At 38.3% G+C, this 18,459-nt stretch overlaps 3 protein-coding genes across 3 annotated transcripts; 1 reads left to right on the top strand and 2 right to left on the bottom strand.

Annotated features, from left to right (window-relative positions):
• The first annotated feature begins 873 nt into the window (after nucleotides 1-873).
• Nucleotides 874-3,433, top strand: LOC140362462 (fibromodulin-like). The gene is made up of 3 exons (XM_072448564.1): nucleotides 874-935; nucleotides 1,042-1,932; nucleotides 2,495-3,433. Exons 2-3 carry the CDS (start codon nucleotides 1,047-1,049, stop codon nucleotides 2,644-2,646), a joined length of 1,038 nt encoding a protein of 345 aa, XP_072304665.1. The 5' UTR covers nucleotides 874-935; nucleotides 1,042-1,046; the 3' UTR covers nucleotides 2,647-3,433.
• Nucleotides 3,434-4,561: 1,128 nt separating this feature from the next.
• Nucleotides 4,562-10,663, bottom strand: csf1b (colony stimulating factor 1b (macrophage)). Its single transcript, XM_072448563.1, has 9 exons — nucleotides 10,310-10,663; nucleotides 9,214-9,333; nucleotides 9,082-9,144; nucleotides 8,806-8,976; nucleotides 8,461-8,662; nucleotides 8,235-8,371; nucleotides 5,267-5,310; nucleotides 5,132-5,166; nucleotides 4,562-5,052 (listed from the first exon to the last, which is right to left on the bottom strand). Exons 1-8 carry the CDS (start codon nucleotides 10,349-10,351, stop codon nucleotides 5,133-5,135), a joined length of 813 nt encoding a protein of 270 aa, XP_072304664.1. The 5' UTR covers nucleotides 10,352-10,663; the 3' UTR covers nucleotides 4,562-5,052; nucleotide 5,132.
• Nucleotides 10,664-12,868: 2,205 nt separating this feature from the next.
• ren (renin) lies at nucleotides 12,869-17,462 on the bottom strand. The gene is made up of 9 exons (XM_072448562.1): nucleotides 17,320-17,462; nucleotides 16,605-16,752; nucleotides 16,123-16,246; nucleotides 15,840-15,958; nucleotides 15,577-15,773; nucleotides 14,254-14,376; nucleotides 13,768-13,909; nucleotides 13,593-13,691; nucleotides 12,869-13,416 (listed from the first exon to the last, which is right to left on the bottom strand). Exons 1-9 carry the CDS (start codon nucleotides 17,385-17,387, stop codon nucleotides 13,255-13,257), a joined length of 1,182 nt encoding a protein of 393 aa, XP_072304663.1. The 5' UTR covers nucleotides 17,388-17,462; the 3' UTR covers nucleotides 12,869-13,254.
• Nucleotides 17,463-18,459: the final 997 nt, after the last annotated feature.

Below are 18,459 nucleotides of genomic sequence, written 5' to 3'. Positions count from 1 at the left end.
TTTGTCCCATCTTAAAGGCTTATTTTTAAATAATTAGAACTTTATTTTTCTTGCACAATGCAGCTGTGACATCGCAGGACTTAATAGCTTATGTTCATATTTTTTTTAAAAAGTTGTATTTTACAAAGAGAGAATAATTATTATTATTATTTCTTTTGACCTGTAGCTTGAACCCCAGAGCTCTTCCTGATGCATAAATAACAAATCCTCCAGCGCCTTCTGGTGTTTGTGTAACGGTCAAAAAATACAAATAAAGTGAAGCACAACTTCATTTTAAAACTATGTGTAATTTACAGAACTTTATTTTGCACTGTTGGGGATTTATTTGAAGTCAATCATCAGGAGCATGTTTCAGTCCAGAAGAAACAGCTTTGGCGCCAGAACCAAAAATGCTAACTTTCTGCTAACAGCATGAACTCTATAATCTCCAAACTGACTACAGCAAGTTAGAAATATTTCTGTAGTTGGTGCACAAATAACAGGGTTAGTTGTGAGAAGGACTGTGGGAGACACAATTTATCGTCAACAAATACATGTATGCTTTGTTCTAGTTGAATTTCAAAAGCAACATTGTTTTATTATATTATTAACATGAATCATAGTTTATACAGCATAAATGTTTTATACCCCAAGTATTGCACCAGAACAATAAACAACAAGGGAGCTTTCCTAATGATAAGGCACGACGCAGTGAGCGAAAACAGGGTTGTTAAAAAGCAGATGTCTGCAGTGGAGCACAGATGGTATTGCTATTGACATGCCTGGAGGTGATATTCTGTAGTGTATGGTTTAGTGTATGCATTTTAATGAGTGCGTGTGGCTGGGGCTTTCAGTTGGAACTGCAAGGGGGATATTTACTATATACCAACAACATCCAAGCCTCAGTCTTAGACCGACACAGACAAGAGGAGGTGTAATTTGGGACCATACAACTGGTGAGTGAACCCTTCAGTTTAAATGTAGCCCGGACCAACTCTAATGCCTTTATTATTATTATTATTATGATTTTTTTTTTTTTTAATACCTTCAATGTCTCTCCAGGGATCATGCAAGTATTAGTGCTTCTTCTCACTTTTGGATTTGTACATCTAAATCTTGGCCAGTACAGTCAGTTCCAGTGGTTGTCCCATCTCCGTGGACGTTGGCGACATGGCAGCTGGATGGCAGACGGCGTGGACTGTCCTCTGGAGTGTGACTGCCCTGCGGCATATCCGACAGCCATGTACTGCCATAACCGCAACCTACAGCACATTCCCTATGTGCCCCCTCATATCAAATATGTGTACCTGCAGCACAACCAGATCACAGGCATAAAGGAGGGCGTGTTCGCTAATGCTACCGACTTGGTTTGGGTCGTACTGTTTCACAACAAGCTTAACTCTGAGAAAATAGGGGAAAATGTTTTCAGCAAACTTAAAAATCTTAACCGGCTGTACTTGAATCACAATGAGCTGACCCGTGTACCTGCTAACCTGCCTAAATCCATCACAGATCTTTATCTTGGCCACAACAAAATCTCCAAGATTTCTACAGGCTCATTTGAGGGAATGGTGGACCTCATCAGTCTCCAGCTCCAGGCAAATGAAATTGAGTATGTCAATGGTGCCTTTAAAGGTCTGAAGTCTTTAAGCAGACTGGATATGAGGAAAAACAAGTTAAAGAAATTCCCAGAGAACCTCACTGAAGGACTTCAACAGCTGTATCTGGAGTTCAACCACATAGAAAGCGTGCCCCCAGGCTTCCTTATCAAGACGCCAAAGTTACAGTTTGTACGCCTTGCCCACAATAAGCTAACGGATAAAGGACTTCCAGCCAACGTCTTCAACATCAGTACATTAGTCGAACTTGATCTCTCTCACAATAAACTGGAGAGGATCCCCGCTGTCAGCAACCGTCTGGAAAACCTTTATCTCCAAGCCAACAAGATCAAAGGTAGGAACATGAATACATACAGCACATATTATCCAAACAACACTGGCAGAACTAGGAAAAGTGCATTTACACTTTGAGATTTAAAAAAAAAAAGTGTATTACACTTTGTAAAACCTGTATGTCCATATTCCATATGTAAAGTCAGTTGGATTTACAATTCCCTCTCCTAAATGAATATGAGACTGAACGTGCTAGACAGGTGTCCTCAAGTATTCAAGGAAGGACTATATTTCATCATGACAGAATTATGTCAAAAAAGGAAAAGAGGGTCAAAACCAGTCAACCAGAGTCTAAAGTTTTTCTAAAATAGTATTTAAATCTGAAATGAAGGGTGACCTCTTCAGAGAATATTTTGTTTGTAAAATATACCTCAAGTCCAAGTCACTATTCCGTGCCTTCTCCAGGCCTTCATATTGAAGTTATGTATTTGATACTAAATGTGGATGGCTCCCAACATCTTACAATAACCGTATGAAGTGCGGACATGCTTTTAGTCATGATCATAGCGAGCGTCAGTCAGAACTTCCTAATGTTTCCCTGTTCCCTATCTGTTTTCTTTCAGAGTTCTCCTTAAGCAGCTTTTGCAGTTTGATCGACATGACAAACTTCTCCATGCTGAGAATGTTGCGTTTGGATGCCAATGAGATCAGTGCCAAAGACATTCCTCCTGAAGCTGCCTACTGTTTGCGCCGTGTTGCTTTTATTGATGTTTAGTGTATTTATGTTCTTAAATATGGAGCCTACAAAACCATTTTAGTGCTCAGACGTCTTTTTCTCACACAATCGAAAACATTTGGTGGTCAAAAACATTTATAACTGTATGCATGACTATAGTGAATAAGGTTAAAGGTTAAGGTTAGCACTGAAAGGGCTCCAAATATAATCTAGTAACTGCTAATGTATCCACACTAAATCAAGACAAAACCTTGATTAATCAGTACCATAACTATAACAAATAAATTATTTACTCATCCTCTATCATAGACGAATTATGTATAAAACCCACAGAAAAATGCATATCTTGTGTTCAACTAGAGGTAGCACAGTTTGAAAGCCAATGCTTCAATTAATTATGATATTATTGGCATTACCTATTTTACGTCATTAATCATGCAACTTTTCCTGTGGTAGTGAATCGAAATATCACAAGTGATTTAAAATCTCCCTTGTGGATCAATACAGTTTCTCTATGTTGAAATGACAGCAGTGTCAAATGAAACTACACAAGACTACTAGATGATTAAATCATCATTTTGGCAGCGTCCAGTCTATTGAGAGATGGGGAAAATTAAGTGTTTGGCTATGTAATTACTCCGAGTTTTTGTCTCCACCATGTGGTTAATGTGGTTAGTGCATATGAGTGGCAGGTTCATTTAGACTTCTGCGTAAGGCGAAAGCAATGGTATAACATCTTAGTAAATGTGTTTGACTCACTTTCTGATAATTATATATATATATATAAATTATATTATATAAAATCTGTAACTGCTTAAAAACAACAACAGACAACAAAGTCATTTGAGAATTACATTTTTACCTTCTTGTGCCATTCTTTTACAATGTTTGTTCATTATCCCAGATATTCTTCAACATTTTGATAATTTGATTTTTTTCTCTGACATTTGCAGTTTCTTGGTTTTGCTTTGTAGATAAGAGAAGCCACACAACATGCCTATTATTTAGGCAGCTTTTAACTGCTGTTCTTTTTGTAATTAATAATTATGAAGAATTTGGGAGGACAAGAAAATGCTTAGCTCTCTTGAAAATTCAGACTGCTTTGAGGCAGTCCCCACATGTTTATTGTTGAAGACAACTTGCTTTTTCATGTCACACAGCTGCCTTTAATCCTCTGCAGAAAGGCACTAAATTGAATTATAAAAATACTTTCCTTGTTTTGCAATGGAGAAGTGTCTTGAAAAGAAAGATGGATTGTATCCAGTTCAGCAGTGGTTTGCGCACTGATAAGCAGTAGCTTGTAAAATTAAGTATGTAATAGATCATGGATATTGCAATTTTGTAGTTGTAGGGTAGGCTTTTTCTTTGTTCATAACCAACACACATGCACATAATCAGAGATGAAGAAGGATTTGATGAGGACATAGTGGAGGTACACAGACTTTCTCTTATGATACACAGAATGTTTTCAACTTAAATGTAATTAAACTGAACAGATTAATTAAGCTTGGTTGGTTTTGGCCTGGTATTGCAGCACTCTAAAATCTAATTCTGTAAGAGTTATTAAAAGTCATGTTCTGTCAACTTCTGCCCAATAAATGTCTCTGAGTTTTCTCCCATGCAGTATAAGACCCGGAATTATTAAGCGTTATGCATTCATCGGATTAGTTGGCTGTGATACCATTTCCCACTATTTCCTGTCACACCCTGCAGTACAGAGTGCGCCTTGTAGTGCGTTTCTGCCAGTAACAACAGTTCAGTGTATTTGACCAATAACACTACTCCCCAGAGCTCATATTTGAGCTATTCACATTGTTTTGCAATAAAGATAAATGTACAAGTCCAAAGGCTATAACTTTAAATTTGTGATCCCATGAAACCCGAGCTGAAAAATGCATTGATCTGCAGTGTAAGCTGATAATATACTATAATAATATAGAAACCTGCATTACAAGCTAACTGGGAAGGGGAATCAGATTTGTCATAGTTTCAACACACAGGCTGTAAGCAGAGAAGCAATTTTTAATATCAAATGATCCATTCAATTTAAATTTCAGTGTATTCATATCAATACAGTGCTAGCTGGAGAACATATTTTTTTAAACTGTACATCATTGTGACTGCTTTAAGTAATAAATAATTAATACATATGCTTGGAAAAATTACAGTCACAAGGTTAAATCATAGCATGAAACATCTTTGACTTTACGGAGGTGTAAAAATAAAACTTCAATGTTCAACATTACCTACAATTTATAATGCGTAAACTTCATATACAAAACATTCCACATAAGATTCATATTTGCTCTCGTTCAAAGCAAACCAAGCCTCAGATTAAATAGGTGAGCACAAATGATACATTACACACAAAACATTACAACTTGGATCAAATGTACAGGTTCAGAAGTGCATTCTCTGCTGCTGCAGAAATGTGCTCTGTATGATCTGCAATTGAGAAAACATCAAGGTGACAATAACTATTTCACATTTATTTTCTTTAAAAAAGCAACAAAAGAACACTTACATTATTGTTCTTCCATCTCTATACCCTGCAGGTCTCTGTTTTACATAGAAACGCATTGATTACATGAGCATTAATTATCACACATTAATCATCATTAGGAGGCTCAAAGGGGAAGTACTGCACTGGAAATCCTACCTTCGGTCTGTGTGTGTTTTCGACCTGTGACGAATCTGGGATTTCTGAAAAACAACACACACAGACGTGAATAATCATACATTTGTTACCCCATGTTTTTTTGACTGGCGCCTCTAGACAATTATATGGTTGATCCTGCCTCTCATCGAGCTGAAATGAGGTCAAAGGTCACGTTAGGCTTTGTGTTGTGTTTTATTTTTTAAGTAACGTTTTATTATATTTGATGAGATACTTTTTACTTTTGTAAGAAATTCTAACGTGATGGGAATAGCAGAGGCACTTTGTCTGGATAAGCTTGCTATTGCTGTATGTTTGGCTGTTGGGTTGTCTTGCAGTCTAAATTCAAAACATGCATAGTACAATGTACAATACTGTCAAATCTAATTACTGAAGAGCATGTACATGGACCGTCTAAATTGTGCTGTTATGTCTCAGACAAATATAGGATCCTTTGTTGTACTAGCAGGATCTGGTTTGAGTAAAACTTTAGCACATATGGAGTGTGACCATAAGCAATCCAGCTTAAATATTTCAAAAGTAATAAAGTTTATATGTTTATATGACAAAGCCGAAACAACTAATGAGTACTACTGATTATTTGGAAAGGATTTTTTTGACTAATGTTAAAGCTTTTATACATTTTTTTGTAAATTTTCTCTTTCAACATATGGCTTATAACTAAATTGTCAAATCTACATTTTTATTATTTGATTTCATCGTAACTTCAAAGGCCATTTTCTTCTTAAAATATTTTTTTATCCCATAGGGACATATAGATTAAAGTAGCACCTACTCACACCAAACTTTCCAAACTTGTACTTAACAAGATTTTGACAGAAGATACAGAAGGTAATTCTGAGCATGATTTCTAAAAGTTAAAATGAAACATTTTAGGTAAATTTTTAGTCCGATCCATTTTACTCAAAAACTAAATGATGCATGCAAAGTTGTATCTAATAAGTGTACAAAACAAACCACAGAATTTAAACTTGGCTCGGTCCATTTTTAAATGATCCAAATAATGCAGTTTTGACATTTTTTACATACAAAATGCCTTTTTCATCTGACATGATGAAAAAAATGTTTTCTTCCATTTATGTGAGTAAATGTTCTTTTTTCCTATTCACCTGTAGTGTCTCAACTTAAATATAATGTGAAAATAACTTTTTTTTTCAGGCAAGATAAAAAAAATGTCTCTCCCATTACTGTGTCTCATTACATGCCTGTGTTTGATAAATGTCTGTGAGCCTTTTGTGGATGCATTATTGGGAAAAAGCTGTACCCATGACATCCAAAGACAATAAATGGAATAAGGTAAAATTGTGTTCTAGCAATATTTAAAAAGAATAATTTACTGCACAGCAACAGCCTCCATTGGTTAAAAGACATTTGGCGGGAAGTAATGTATTGTTTTGTTCAATTCTAGTTGACCAACATTTCTATCAGTTGATTACTTTATTGGGATTATAATGACAAGTGAAAGGCATGGAGTGAGATAGTTTGAGATTTGGGAGTGAATTATGAGTAAAACTTTCCTTTTCACGGATAAATATGCAGTTTACTGGTAGTACATAATTTCTGTCAATAGTTGTTAGCACGGTCTTTAGTCAACCAAGAATTTAGTTCTGCAACTACAGCCCTAAAAACAATCTGATATCTTTGTAAAAGATGTGGTTTACTACAAATACCAAGAATGCAGATGTTTTGGGAAAGACGTTTGCTTTAGCGGTGGTTTGTGTTTGGCTGAGTATTGGAGGAAACTGAGGGATTATAGGGATTTGTGACATGTGACTTGGTCAGAATGCATTAGCCATAATCAAAACCTTTCTCCATGAAAGAAATGTGTTTTTCTGCAGAGGAGGGATATCCATTGTGTATTCATCTATCTGATACAGGTATAACAGTATTAAACTGGCTGACTTATTCTATAAGAATAAATAAAATACATTTTCTCATTACTGATTTGGTGTGAATCCTGCCTTGAGATGGAAGTCTTTCAGGGTAAAACATTCCTCCGTGGATCTGTATCTTATTTAAAACACTCAAAATTATACACATTCAACATTTGTACTCTTCTGCTGTTGTGATGCTTCGACCAATCGACGTAGTAATATTTGTTAAAGTTTGGCCAGACACTTTCCAAATTGATTCTTGTGAAGAACTCAATTCAGAGTGAGACAGAGATCAATTTGGTTAAACACACACATGCGCACACGCTCACACGCACGCACACACACACTCACTCCACACACACACACAGACACACACACACGCGCGCATGCACACTCCACACAGAAACACACACGCGCGCACGCACACGCACACTCCACATACACAAACACACACACACACTCACTCCACACATACACACAGACACACACACACACACGCGCCACACGCACGCACACACACACGCACACACACACGCACTCACACGCACACATACACACACACACACGCACACACACACACAGACACACAGACACACGCGCCACACGCACGCACACACACACGCACGCACACACACACACACACACACACACACGCACACACACACACACACACACACACACACACTTTTAAGTGACTTTTCCGAAGACGTAATGTGGAACGTGAGCCAAAGCCAGACCCATGCCTCTGATTTAAGGACTGCAGATGGAAATTAGCTTTCATAGCTATAATCTGGTATGAGCATCTTTGCACTCTGGTAATATGTAACTCTACACTGTCCTGTTAAATAAATACAATTCAAAATACAAATGATGCCACTCCCATAAAAGAAGAGAATCTCTTTAACATTCACACACCGAGTGTGGTGCTGCATACAACCACAGAAATGTGAAAGTTTGGCCACTTCCTCATGTTGCAATGTTTAGTATTTACTAGAAATAAAACTGGTTCTCACAAAGCACACAATTTGGCGTTCACAATAATCGTGTAAATGCACACAATGAAATAGTAGCAGTACCTTTTGTGTGATGAGACAGTAGAGAGTGAGTATAAATAGCAGTCCACTGCAGATGGAGGTGATGATGAAGACCAGTTTGTATATGTCTCGCACTGCTTTCCTCTGAGAAGCTTTTATGGAGTCCCTACCATAGCTTTCTGTGGAGAACAACATGTGATCGGTTATCGTTGTTGCCCCAGACATGACCTGCATAATTAACAGTTTTATTTTTGCTTGGAAGTCCCACCTGTGTAGTATTGAGTGGTAGACTCTGCTGGTAACTCTGTGGTGGAGCTCAGAGACTCTGTGTATTCATTCTGGCATGTCCAATCAATAGGTGCCTCGCTCATTGTGACCAACTCCCAATAAAGTGTCAGTACCTCTAAGGCTCTCTGCAGCGCCTCTGAAGGAGAGCTTCTGTAAAGCATCTCAAAACTCTCAGGTTTGTCCTGCAGCACAAGAACATACAACTCCCATCAATCACCATGGATTTATCTTCTGTTTGTTGACAGTCTCATCCCATATTACACATGTTTCCTATTATAGAAAATATAATCCATCATGCCTTGAGGACAGGACTCTGGAGACTTACCTCCACCTCTTCATTAATCTGAGGAACACACTTCTGAGAATAAATGTTGAGGATCAGGGCCCTCAGGGACTGAACGTAGCCGTCATTGACTGAACCTCTGCCATATTTGAAGTGTGTAGTGAGGAGTTCTAAGATCCAGGGTAACGTGGCTTTTACAAAGCAGCATTTGCTCTGTGGAAAACCAGAACAATGGTAATACAATAAAAGTATCTAGGAGATGGAAAGTTTTATTCAAATATTTCAAGAGTAAACCCATAAAAACAAGGGTTACCTTACCAAACTTCTCCGCTCTATGAACCTGTAGGTTATAGAACACCCACTCCTTAACTGGTTATCCATCTGCAAAACAACAGTGAGACATCAGCTGTACGTGCGACTGATAAACAGCCTTGTCTCTGTGAAACCTACCAAGTATCGGACTGTGAGTAGGTGCTCCCGTGTGATAGAGTGTCTGCAGGGACCAGGGACCTCCGTCATCGTCAGAGGGAAGCTCAGCAACACAAGCACACACAGACACTTTACCTGCAACTGAGGCAGCCAGCGTCACACTCTGACAGAGCAGCCAACATATATGAATCACTTATGTGCATGTACTTGAAGTCAATCAGACTAGCTCAGTGTGAATATTCCCCTGTGAAGCATTAGAAATCTAATAACTGCTCTAATGACCATTCAGCTTCATTCTGTTCACCATGAAACATGGCCCGAGCACACCAGGTTCCCTTGGTGAATATGCTGAATTCTACCAAGCACCTTTTGGCGTCTCATGCAGTAAAATCAATTCCAGATGGACCCAGCCCACAATCCTGGATTAAAACAAAGTGACTACTTATCAAACACTCTACAGCTTTTTATCAAGCATAATCATCTGCCACTCCACAGACTGTAAAATGAAGTCACTATCTTAATATAGACAACAAACTTTTATTTATCTTGTTATACCCCTAAAACACAAAAAGTTAGCAAAAGCTATGAGTAGTTATATTTGTATATATCAGTCTGTTCCCCAAATTCTTTTCCTGTCTCTTTCTGAAAGCTATATAACATAATTATATATGTTAGGTGATTAGGTAATCACAGATGCCAAGTCCTGGGGGAAGGAATAGGTTCCCTAGGCTTCAGAGGAAAAAGTGCCATTGTGTTTAGTACTGAGCTAGGAATGCATCAGAGTAAGCGGGGAAAGGTAGTCCTCCTTCCCATAAACCAAAGCTCAAAACTTCAGTCAGTGGTCCTTTTTGGGAGTCCACTTAGTGACTGATGATTACTTATAATCAGATTAATCTAATCTAATATAACTATTAATGTGTGTGGTATGTGACGGGAGCACATGATCTAAATGTCACCAATCACATGATTGCTTTTCTGTATCAATTCCTCGATGATGGCATATAGATCAGCAAACTGCTCAATGCAGCTGTAAAATTCATAAACTGCACTCAAGCATGTTATTTTTTGTTTGCATGCTCCACTGAGGTCCAGAGTAAATAAAAAGATGTGCCCTTACCTTAGCTTTACTCTGGATCAGGGTTGACACAAGGATGGTCATCTGGTACGTGTTTGACAATGGAAAACACCAAACTCCTCTGTCACACACATTGAAGCAAAGAGATCCTTTTCCTATTTTCAGTTCCACTCCAAAGAAAGGAATTTGCTGTTAAGTAAATCTGACACTTCGTCATGTGGTGCTGCGCTTCAAAGTATTGCCTGATGGTGCTCCTCTTTCTCAGAGTGAGTTCAAACAAAGACTAACTGTCTCCACTGACAGACAGCCCTTTTTAAGACCTCCCACCTCTCTTCTGCTTGACAAGATACACTGTCCTGGGTTTCACACTTATCTCAACATAATTTACAAAAATAGTTGTGAATTTGATTTCGATTTTTTTTGCTTTCATACATATATATTTTTAATTCAATCCAACAATGTATAGTTAATTGCAGCAGTCCTGGAAATGTCTGTTCATGCCCTAAAGTTCAACATCCCTTGACAAAAAATCAGCGCTAGAAACGGTCCATTGTTTTGATTGTAGGCCACACACTGGTTGTCCTTAGGCGATCCAAAAAAGGCTGACCCACCTGTGTGAAAAATGACAGCAAATAAAAAATGATGCCCTTCTAGGACGAGGTCACAGCAAGCATCTATAGAGGTTGTCTGAGGCAAGTGTTGCCTCACACTGCTCCTGGACTCCAAGAGTTTCAGTTTTGTTTTACAGAGAGAGAGAGACAGAGACAGAGAGAGAGAGCTAGAGAGAGAGAGAGAGAGAGAGAGAGAGAGAGAGAGACAGAGAGAGAGAGAGAGAGAGAGACAGACAGAGCTAGAGAGAGAGAGAGAGAGAGAGAGAGAGAGAGAGAGAGAGACAGAGAGAGAGAGAGAGAGAGAGAGAGAGAGAGAGAGAGAGACAGAGACAGAGAGAGAGAGAGAGAGAGAGAGAGAGAGAGAGAGAGCCACACTCCAATTCAAATTAGAGCTATTTTAAACAGAATTTGTCAACCCCACGAGAAAAAAAAATACTTGGCCTGGAATGTGTCAACACAGGAATTCAATTCAAACAAATACTTTTATGTGCTTACATGCAACATTATGCAATAGTCTTAAGTGATCTCCGAGTGTCACATCACAAAGTTTGAGACATTTCTATCATCTGTGTAGTAAAGCTACATTTTTGTATTTAAATCACTGCATGGATACTATGAGCCAGCATACATTTTGCGCTAGTCTGAGCCCAATGTATTTATTTTGCTGTTTCCTTAGATCTTTGGACCAGCATAAACCTTACTCATTGACTCCAAGTTCATGTTTATTTTATTTGATATGGGACAGTGCACATTCATGTTTTAGTCCAACATGTAAAGGGGCCAGAGTTCTACTCTCGACACTTTACATAACAAGATCAAATTCAAAAGTACTTCTATCAGAATCTGACATTTTTTTTGCAATTGCCGATGAACACAATTCACAAACATAGGAACTTGCTTTTTACAATTGAATCCCATGGTTTTTCATTAAGAATGCATTAGAATGCAACTGTAGTCTTCATCTGTGTTTCTTTGCTTTCTTTGCTGTTGAACTGGGTTGATATGATATAATTGGTCTCTGATCGTTAGTAAAACACCACCTGCAGGTACAAGACACTCCCCAGTCCAAAACAGTGGCCCCTACAAATGCATCCCGTGTAAAAAGAAATGTTCCTTATCAGCGTTTGTTTTAAACAGATAGACTTTTTTTTGTTCTTCCCCCCAGATATCAAAACCATCAATCAGACAGTTCAGTCAGGTTGATTTGTGATTGAGTTTATGTGCCAATAGTTAAATTATGTATACAGCATTTATAAAAATGTAATAGTTATATAGATAGTATAGATGAGTACAGCTAATAGACTAGTCTCTACTAAATTATTGGTCTGCAGTGGCAGTAGTAGTGACAGTGACTTGTAATAGCGATATAGTAGGCTACAAGTGAATATACAGTATTTTTATTTGATTCTTTTTTATATTTGGTTCTCAAATATGTGCACTGTTAATGATACAAAGTTGTAGACATTTCATGAATACATGCATCTTCAGAATCTGGGATAAAACATGCTTTCAATTTCCATATGAAGTTAAAGTACAAAAAATATTTGTAATAATAGTTCACGTGGAACTAGTTGTACTAGTTGTACTGCGTCTGATTAGTAGTCGTCATATTTTAAACTACTTTTTAAATTTCTGTTACTGAAGTTAATGTTTTACCGTCTTTCATTTTCATATTTAAGTTGCAGTTTATTTTAGAGTATACTTTTGCTCATGACAAACTCCTGATTGTCAACACTGCGATGTGTCTATATTTAGAGCAACAAGGATCTGTGTTTTAGTCTGTACATTACCCTGGGCAGCGCACATGACAGCCCTACATTTGTTTAAAAAAAAGAAACTCCATTTACTTCAAAGAATATGTGTGTGACCAATCTACTGTGGCCAATAAATGAGCCACAACAATCTTCTTTTATCTCATGTTGAACTTGACACAGAATAACGATAAAAATCAAACAATGTGGTTGTTTATTGTGGGTTGTCATGTAACAAATCATTCCCAGTAAACAAGTTTGTCTTGTTACGTCAGCAGAATATAGGTTGTAGCAGTAGATAACAATCATCGTAGTCACACGCTCATACTTTGTGAGTAATCATAAACCATAATGTGGCAGAGCATACTGTATGTGTTTATGTATTGTTGTAGTAGTGCAGTGGGTTACAAACTGTGATATACTTGCTTTATTAACATTTGCTCTACACAGTCACACAGCCTTAGTATTCTTTTTTTTTCTTTTTGCATGTCATAATGCATTTTTTTCTTTGATTTTGAAACTCATGATGCTAATTGGGATGCCAAATGTCTCTTGTGCGTTAAGCCTACATAGAGTATACAGTTTGTGAACCATTGCTCTGAAAGAAAAGCAGATGGACTCTGCATCACACCGCTGTGGCGAAACCTATCCGGTTATTGCGGCGGTCAAACTCTGTGTAGTAGCGTGCAATGAAGTTGGCTCCCAGGATCCAGATCGGGCCAGTAGGGGGCGGTACATCCAAGCCCCTGAAGGTGACGATGCACACCTCACCCTCCATCTGGGACTGCTGCAGGGTCAGTCAATTACTTGTTAGAATAGTTACTACATTGTTGTAATGTTAAACTTATTTTGTTACTACATTACTTTGTTTAAAACAAGAACTAATCCAGAAAAGTGACATAGTACACCTTTGTGCATACAATGACAACTTTTAAATGGTTACATTTTCATTATTTAGCTTACCCATAAAATGTAGTCTTCGTGTGTGAGGGCGTATTCCTTCCCTCCTAGATGGAAAGTCACGCTCGGCAGACTGAGCACAGTATTACAGTCCACTTTGTACTAAAAAAACACATAGATCACAAACAATTATGACATTATTGTAGCATATTTCATATTCTGGGTGTTAAAATCTCACCCCACTTTCGTCCTGCTGTGCTCCAATAGTTTTCATGAGCAGAGTCACAGAGGAGGCTGGTCCTGTGATGTAGGAAGAGCCCGTGTCTATCACAGCTGTGCAGCCATCTGCGCAAAACATCATCTCCGAACCAACAGACACACTGGAGAAGGTAAAATATGATGTTATACAAATAGAGACTGGCATAACCTATTTAAATTGACATCCATGTCTATTCTTTTGTTTTTGTTCTTCTTGCCTGTATTGATCTAATTGATTTACCATGATCTTTTATCTATTAATCTTCGGGTTTTATTCTTAGACCTAAATAATGACACAACTCTCATACACTTGCAAACATAGTCATTCCACTCTTCTCAAACTCAATAGGGGGGAAATTGGTCCTCATTATAAAATGCTTGTAGAGTGGTTTAATGGCTATAGAAAGGGTAGTGACTCTCTAGGATTTGACCTCTCTGTAAACAGTTTTGTGTGTCTGTGTTTTACCCTTTCATGGTGACATCCCATTTTCCAGTTTCCTTTGTGTCTATGTAGTTGAAAGTTCCTGTGTAGTAGTTTGGATCGGTCCCACCAAGCACCAGTTCTCCTCCAGGCAAGTGCTTAGGATCCCTATAAAACAATAAACCCTGTGAAGTATTCAATTTAAAGGTGCACTTCTAGCTGACAATGGTGTTCACAAGCTCTTATTCCCAAGTCAATTTTGACTTGTTTCTAAGCTCCAAAACCCTTGCGACTTGCACAGTACTGATTTAGCTTTTTGAAGTTTGTTAAGAAAAACTAATATGCAAACACGCTTGCCTGGAGGCTACCTCAGATGCTAATTCTGCTAACACAACTACTACCAAAACTATCCTTGAACCGCAATGAAGCAAGTTCCTAGTCTGTGAATTTTTGTTTCCTGACAATGGCAATAACTCGTTCCTGATTTTGATTCGGATCAGGGCATTTCTGCCCCCTGTAATGGGCAATTTCACAAGACGGAACAGACAAATAAGACTCCCCTTTAATTGAAGCTGAAGTGTGAAAGGCTATTGGTACAATGACATCTGTAATATTGGTAACTAAACACCAAAAGTCCTATAATCTTATATCGTTCTGTCAAACTTTAAAAATATTTACAAATATGTTTTTGAACTGAAAACAACCGCGTAAGGGACATTAAAGGTCCCATATCATGCAAAATCGATATAACCTTTTTACAGTGCTATTGGAACCTCATATATGTGCCTATAGTGTTTTTTTGATTGATTCCTGCAGTCTTTAGCTAGAGAAAAGTCTCAATCCTTCTCCTCGGATGAGCAGACAAATATAGCACGCTGTTTCAGCCCATCCTCCAGGAAGCACTCTGTACCTGTTACAGGCTGCTTCTTAAGTAGCCATCACTGTTTGGGATGGACTGACTGACACAGTAGATGAGGTGGGGGAACATTGTGCACTGGTTAGAGCAGGGTTCATACCACTGACCTACAGGTTGGTGGACGTGCGCTCTAACCAGTGAGTTTGTTTTCCCCCCGTTGATTTCTTGACCCTTCGTTCTAAAAAAAAGAAAGTCTCATCTGTCTCAACCCTGTTTGTTTTGGATCTTAGTGTCCACCAATACATCAGAAGAAGAATTGGCAATGAATTAATTTGGAAACACACACATGCATTAGGACCCTGATTTCTGGTGCGCATTCTACTTAATCTTTTTGGGTGTTCTTTTTTTTTTAAATCATTAGAAATATTGATTTTGGCTCACTCCTGCTGGTTTGAAAAGGCTATTCCCCCAATATGCAAGAACCATGTGTTTATATATGTCATGAATCCCACCTGCTGTAGTAGATTGAGAACACCTCTTCTTTAAGGATGTGTTGAGACATAATGCGGTCGAAGACAGGGGTAATCCCATCAATGGCCACAGTGGGATATCCCATCCCCAGGACACCATCAAACTTGGCAAATATGAAGGGCATTGCTGACAGAGAAGTGGCTTCAGCGAACACTTGGACAACAGGAATCCCCCCAACCTGCAGAGTCAACAGGAGTGTCAAAGGTGTTTTCCCCCAGTTTTGATTGATCTGTTTGAAACTCACCACAACTACGTCTTCACTGAGGAATCCCCGGACATTTCCTGAGGCGTACTGGATTGAAAACCCTGTTCCGTTCTCCACATACGTTTGAGATACTGATGCGTCATACCTATTGTGAGTAACTGAAAGCACATAACTGATTAGAATCACAAAATCATCTTTCAAAATGTTCTCAGTATCCACCAGTGATACTGTCCACATTTGAAATACTACATTTTTGATTAATTTGTAACTAGTACTTAATCTAAATTGTCTGATATTTTTCAATAGAGTGTGGTTGACTCACAGCAGGCAGTGGAAAAGGGCGAACATCCCTGGGACGGCACCCACAAGTTGGCAGAACCTGTGTCGAAAACCACGTTGAACTTCTGTGCCGGAGAGCCTATACTGATCTCTCCAAAGTACTGCGTCTAAAAGAGGAATTACAAGACATTTGTTCTTTGTGTGTGAAGCAACTCTAATGCAGAAGGTTATAAGCTTTTCAACATCTTTTAAATTATGACTCATCCATCATGAAAATCTAGCATTCTCTGAAGTCCAAATCTTTGGTGGTTTCTGTCTGAGGCTTTTGACACCTTTCCAACATCCTCAATCTGTTCTGACCTTATGGGGATGAGAGGCTGATTTCCTTTCATGGCTTGAAGGCTTCAAACTACAAATCTTAGAGTACATTTTTGCTATTCCATTACCTATGAATCATGCCCCAGAGACACACATGCAGGATGTTTTAGAGATGATCTTTCATTGTGTTACCTAATGGCAACTTACATCCAGGTAGTTTGTGAGGGGAGTGGGAACAGTCCCATTGCCGGTGTCGTCTGTGGCTGTCTGGGCCAGCTCACTCATCACTTGTGCCACTGAAACACCCATCTCCTGTAGTGTCTCCTTGATGGATGGCATCTTCTTCAGGGTGATTCTAGAGAAATTGCAGATAAGAGAGAGAGACCAGCGTGACAAATTTAGCCTGAGATCTTAAAGCTATGTAAATCATAAATAAATAAAACATATGTTCTATGCCATATATCTGAAACCTTTGGCTAGTCATTGTCCCAGTATAACAATGATCATATAATAATAAAACACAATTTTTTTTTACTTTGTGTGCCAAATCAGAAAAATGAACAAAAACACATGTCAATAAAGTTAGCTTTTGTACTGCAGCAATAAAACACTTGTTTTTCTGTCTGTAGTTCACATACTTTTTATTAGCGATTTTTATTGCTGAACATAAGTAAATTCTCTTTCTTCATAAAATGCTGTTGGTGTCAATTATTCATGGACATAGTGTGGCAACGCACCAAGGTTCAAAATCAGGGCAACATCATATTGTGCAAATATTACACAGCATCCGAATGGCATAAACAACATTATATTAAAGCTATGATATTTATGCAGTTTGACTATAATTAAAGTACAGAATACTGTCTATTCCAGCTTTTTTCCCTCCAAATTATCAGTTATGTCTAGCCCAATGAGTGCTTACCTGTGCAAGGCCCAACTTGAAGATGCCATAACCAAAATAGAAACTAAACAGTAATTTGACGACTTCATAATTTCTCTGGCCTGTGTCTTTGTGTAGTCCTTTCTCGTTGTATGTGAGCCCGTCTCTTCAGTGTCTCCACATGGACCACTAGATATAGCTGGGATCTTTCCTTAAGGTTAGACAGCATTGCCCCTCCTTGTTTCTGTCGCACAACCCCTGCTGCGATAAACAGGTCTCACTGAGAGGTCTGAACTTTGACCTCCTGAAAAACATCAGACAGACAACATTCTGCCTGTATCCATGGGAGCATGTTTGCGTGCATCTATATTCTTAAAAGATCAATACAATTTTTTTTTGTGTCGACCAACTTGGGGATTGAACCCATAAAGTTATTATTATTATTGGTATGTTAAAATATAGTATTGTTTTGCACATTGTCTAACCGACATGTAAAAGATTGTCTCAAAAATGCATTTAATATGGGAGAAAAGTGAATCGCTACATCTTCGATTGTACAGAAAGAGATCACCTGAAGAGTTCTGTGATGGGTGGATGAGTGTATTATGCTGTAGAAGAGACTGGCAGTGATTCATGTTTTTCTACTTTAGCTCTCACTGTGATGTGTTAATTTAACACATTAACACATTTTTGTGTTATATTTTGTCTCTGTCTTTGGGTGAGGGAGATCCTGTTATCAATGTCAGGAGGTGTCAGGGCAGGGTACAGTACTGACCACCTTGTCGACTTGGGAGATACAAGCTGCCTCTGCGGAGGTCACAAGAGGTCACGCTCTTAGATACGCACTGTGTGCTCAGAATGATATCAAGTTGCAAGGCCTGAAGTGTATGAGACAGAAAATGAGTCTTGCTTTACTTTCCTGCAAGTGTTTACCATTACTCATTGTAGCATTTAACTGTAAACCACCAGTGTTTCTATAGACTATGGGGAGACACATAAACACAGATTACAGGTAGAGTAAATATACAGACGTCTGCTGTCGAGATGCACCATATACTTTCAATACTGACTTTACTTTATACTTTTTAAAACACCAATAACATATCACATAATAAATCCAAACATACGTTTGTTTCCTCTCAAACTCAACCCATGTAAAGCTGTACTCTACAGACGCAAGTA

This window comes from Eucyclogobius newberryi, unplaced genomic scaffold (genome assembly GCF_026437365.1).
Source record: "Eucyclogobius newberryi isolate DKJ021-1_F unplaced genomic scaffold, fEucNew1.0.hap1 SCAF_17, whole genome shotgun sequence".
In the NCBI taxonomy this organism is placed as follows: Eukaryota; Metazoa; Chordata; class Actinopteri; order Gobiiformes; family Gobiidae; genus Eucyclogobius; species Eucyclogobius newberryi.
This window is presented reverse-complemented; position numbering and strand designations above follow the sequence as displayed.

Bases quoted from the DNA above. Each gene is read 5' to 3' on its own strand.
- ren (XM_072448562.1), bottom strand. From the start codon at position 17,387: ATGAAGTCGTCAAATTACTGTTTAGTTTCTATTTTGGTTATGGCATCT. The intron at 15,959-16,122 runs GTGAGTCAACCA...ATGTGCTTTCAG, and splicing joins GCCCTTTTCCACTGCCTGCT to TTACTCACAATAGGTATGAC. The intron at 14,377-15,576 runs GTGGGATTCATG...ATTGTTTTATAG, and splicing joins TTCTCAATCTACTACAGCAG to GGATCCTAAGCACTTGCCTG.
- LOC140362462 (XM_072448564.1), top strand. From the start codon at position 1,047: ATGCAAGTATTAGTGCTTCTTCTCACTTTTGGATTTGTACATCTAAAT. The intron at 1,933-2,494 runs GTAGGAACATGA...GTTTTCTTTCAG, and splicing joins CCAAGCCAACAAGATCAAAG to AGTTCTCCTTAAGCAGCTTT.
- csf1b (XM_072448563.1), bottom strand. From the start codon at position 10,351: ATGACCATCCTTGTGTCAACCCTGATCCAGAGTAAAGCTAAG. The intron at 9,334-10,309 runs GTAAGGGCACAT...TGGCTGCCTCAG, and splicing joins TGATCCAGAGTAAAGCTAAG to TTGCAGGTAAAGTGTCTGTG. The intron at 8,663-8,805 runs GTAAGTCTCCAG...CTTGTGCTGCAG, and splicing joins AGATTAATGAAGAGGTGGAG to GACAAACCTGAGAGTTTTGA.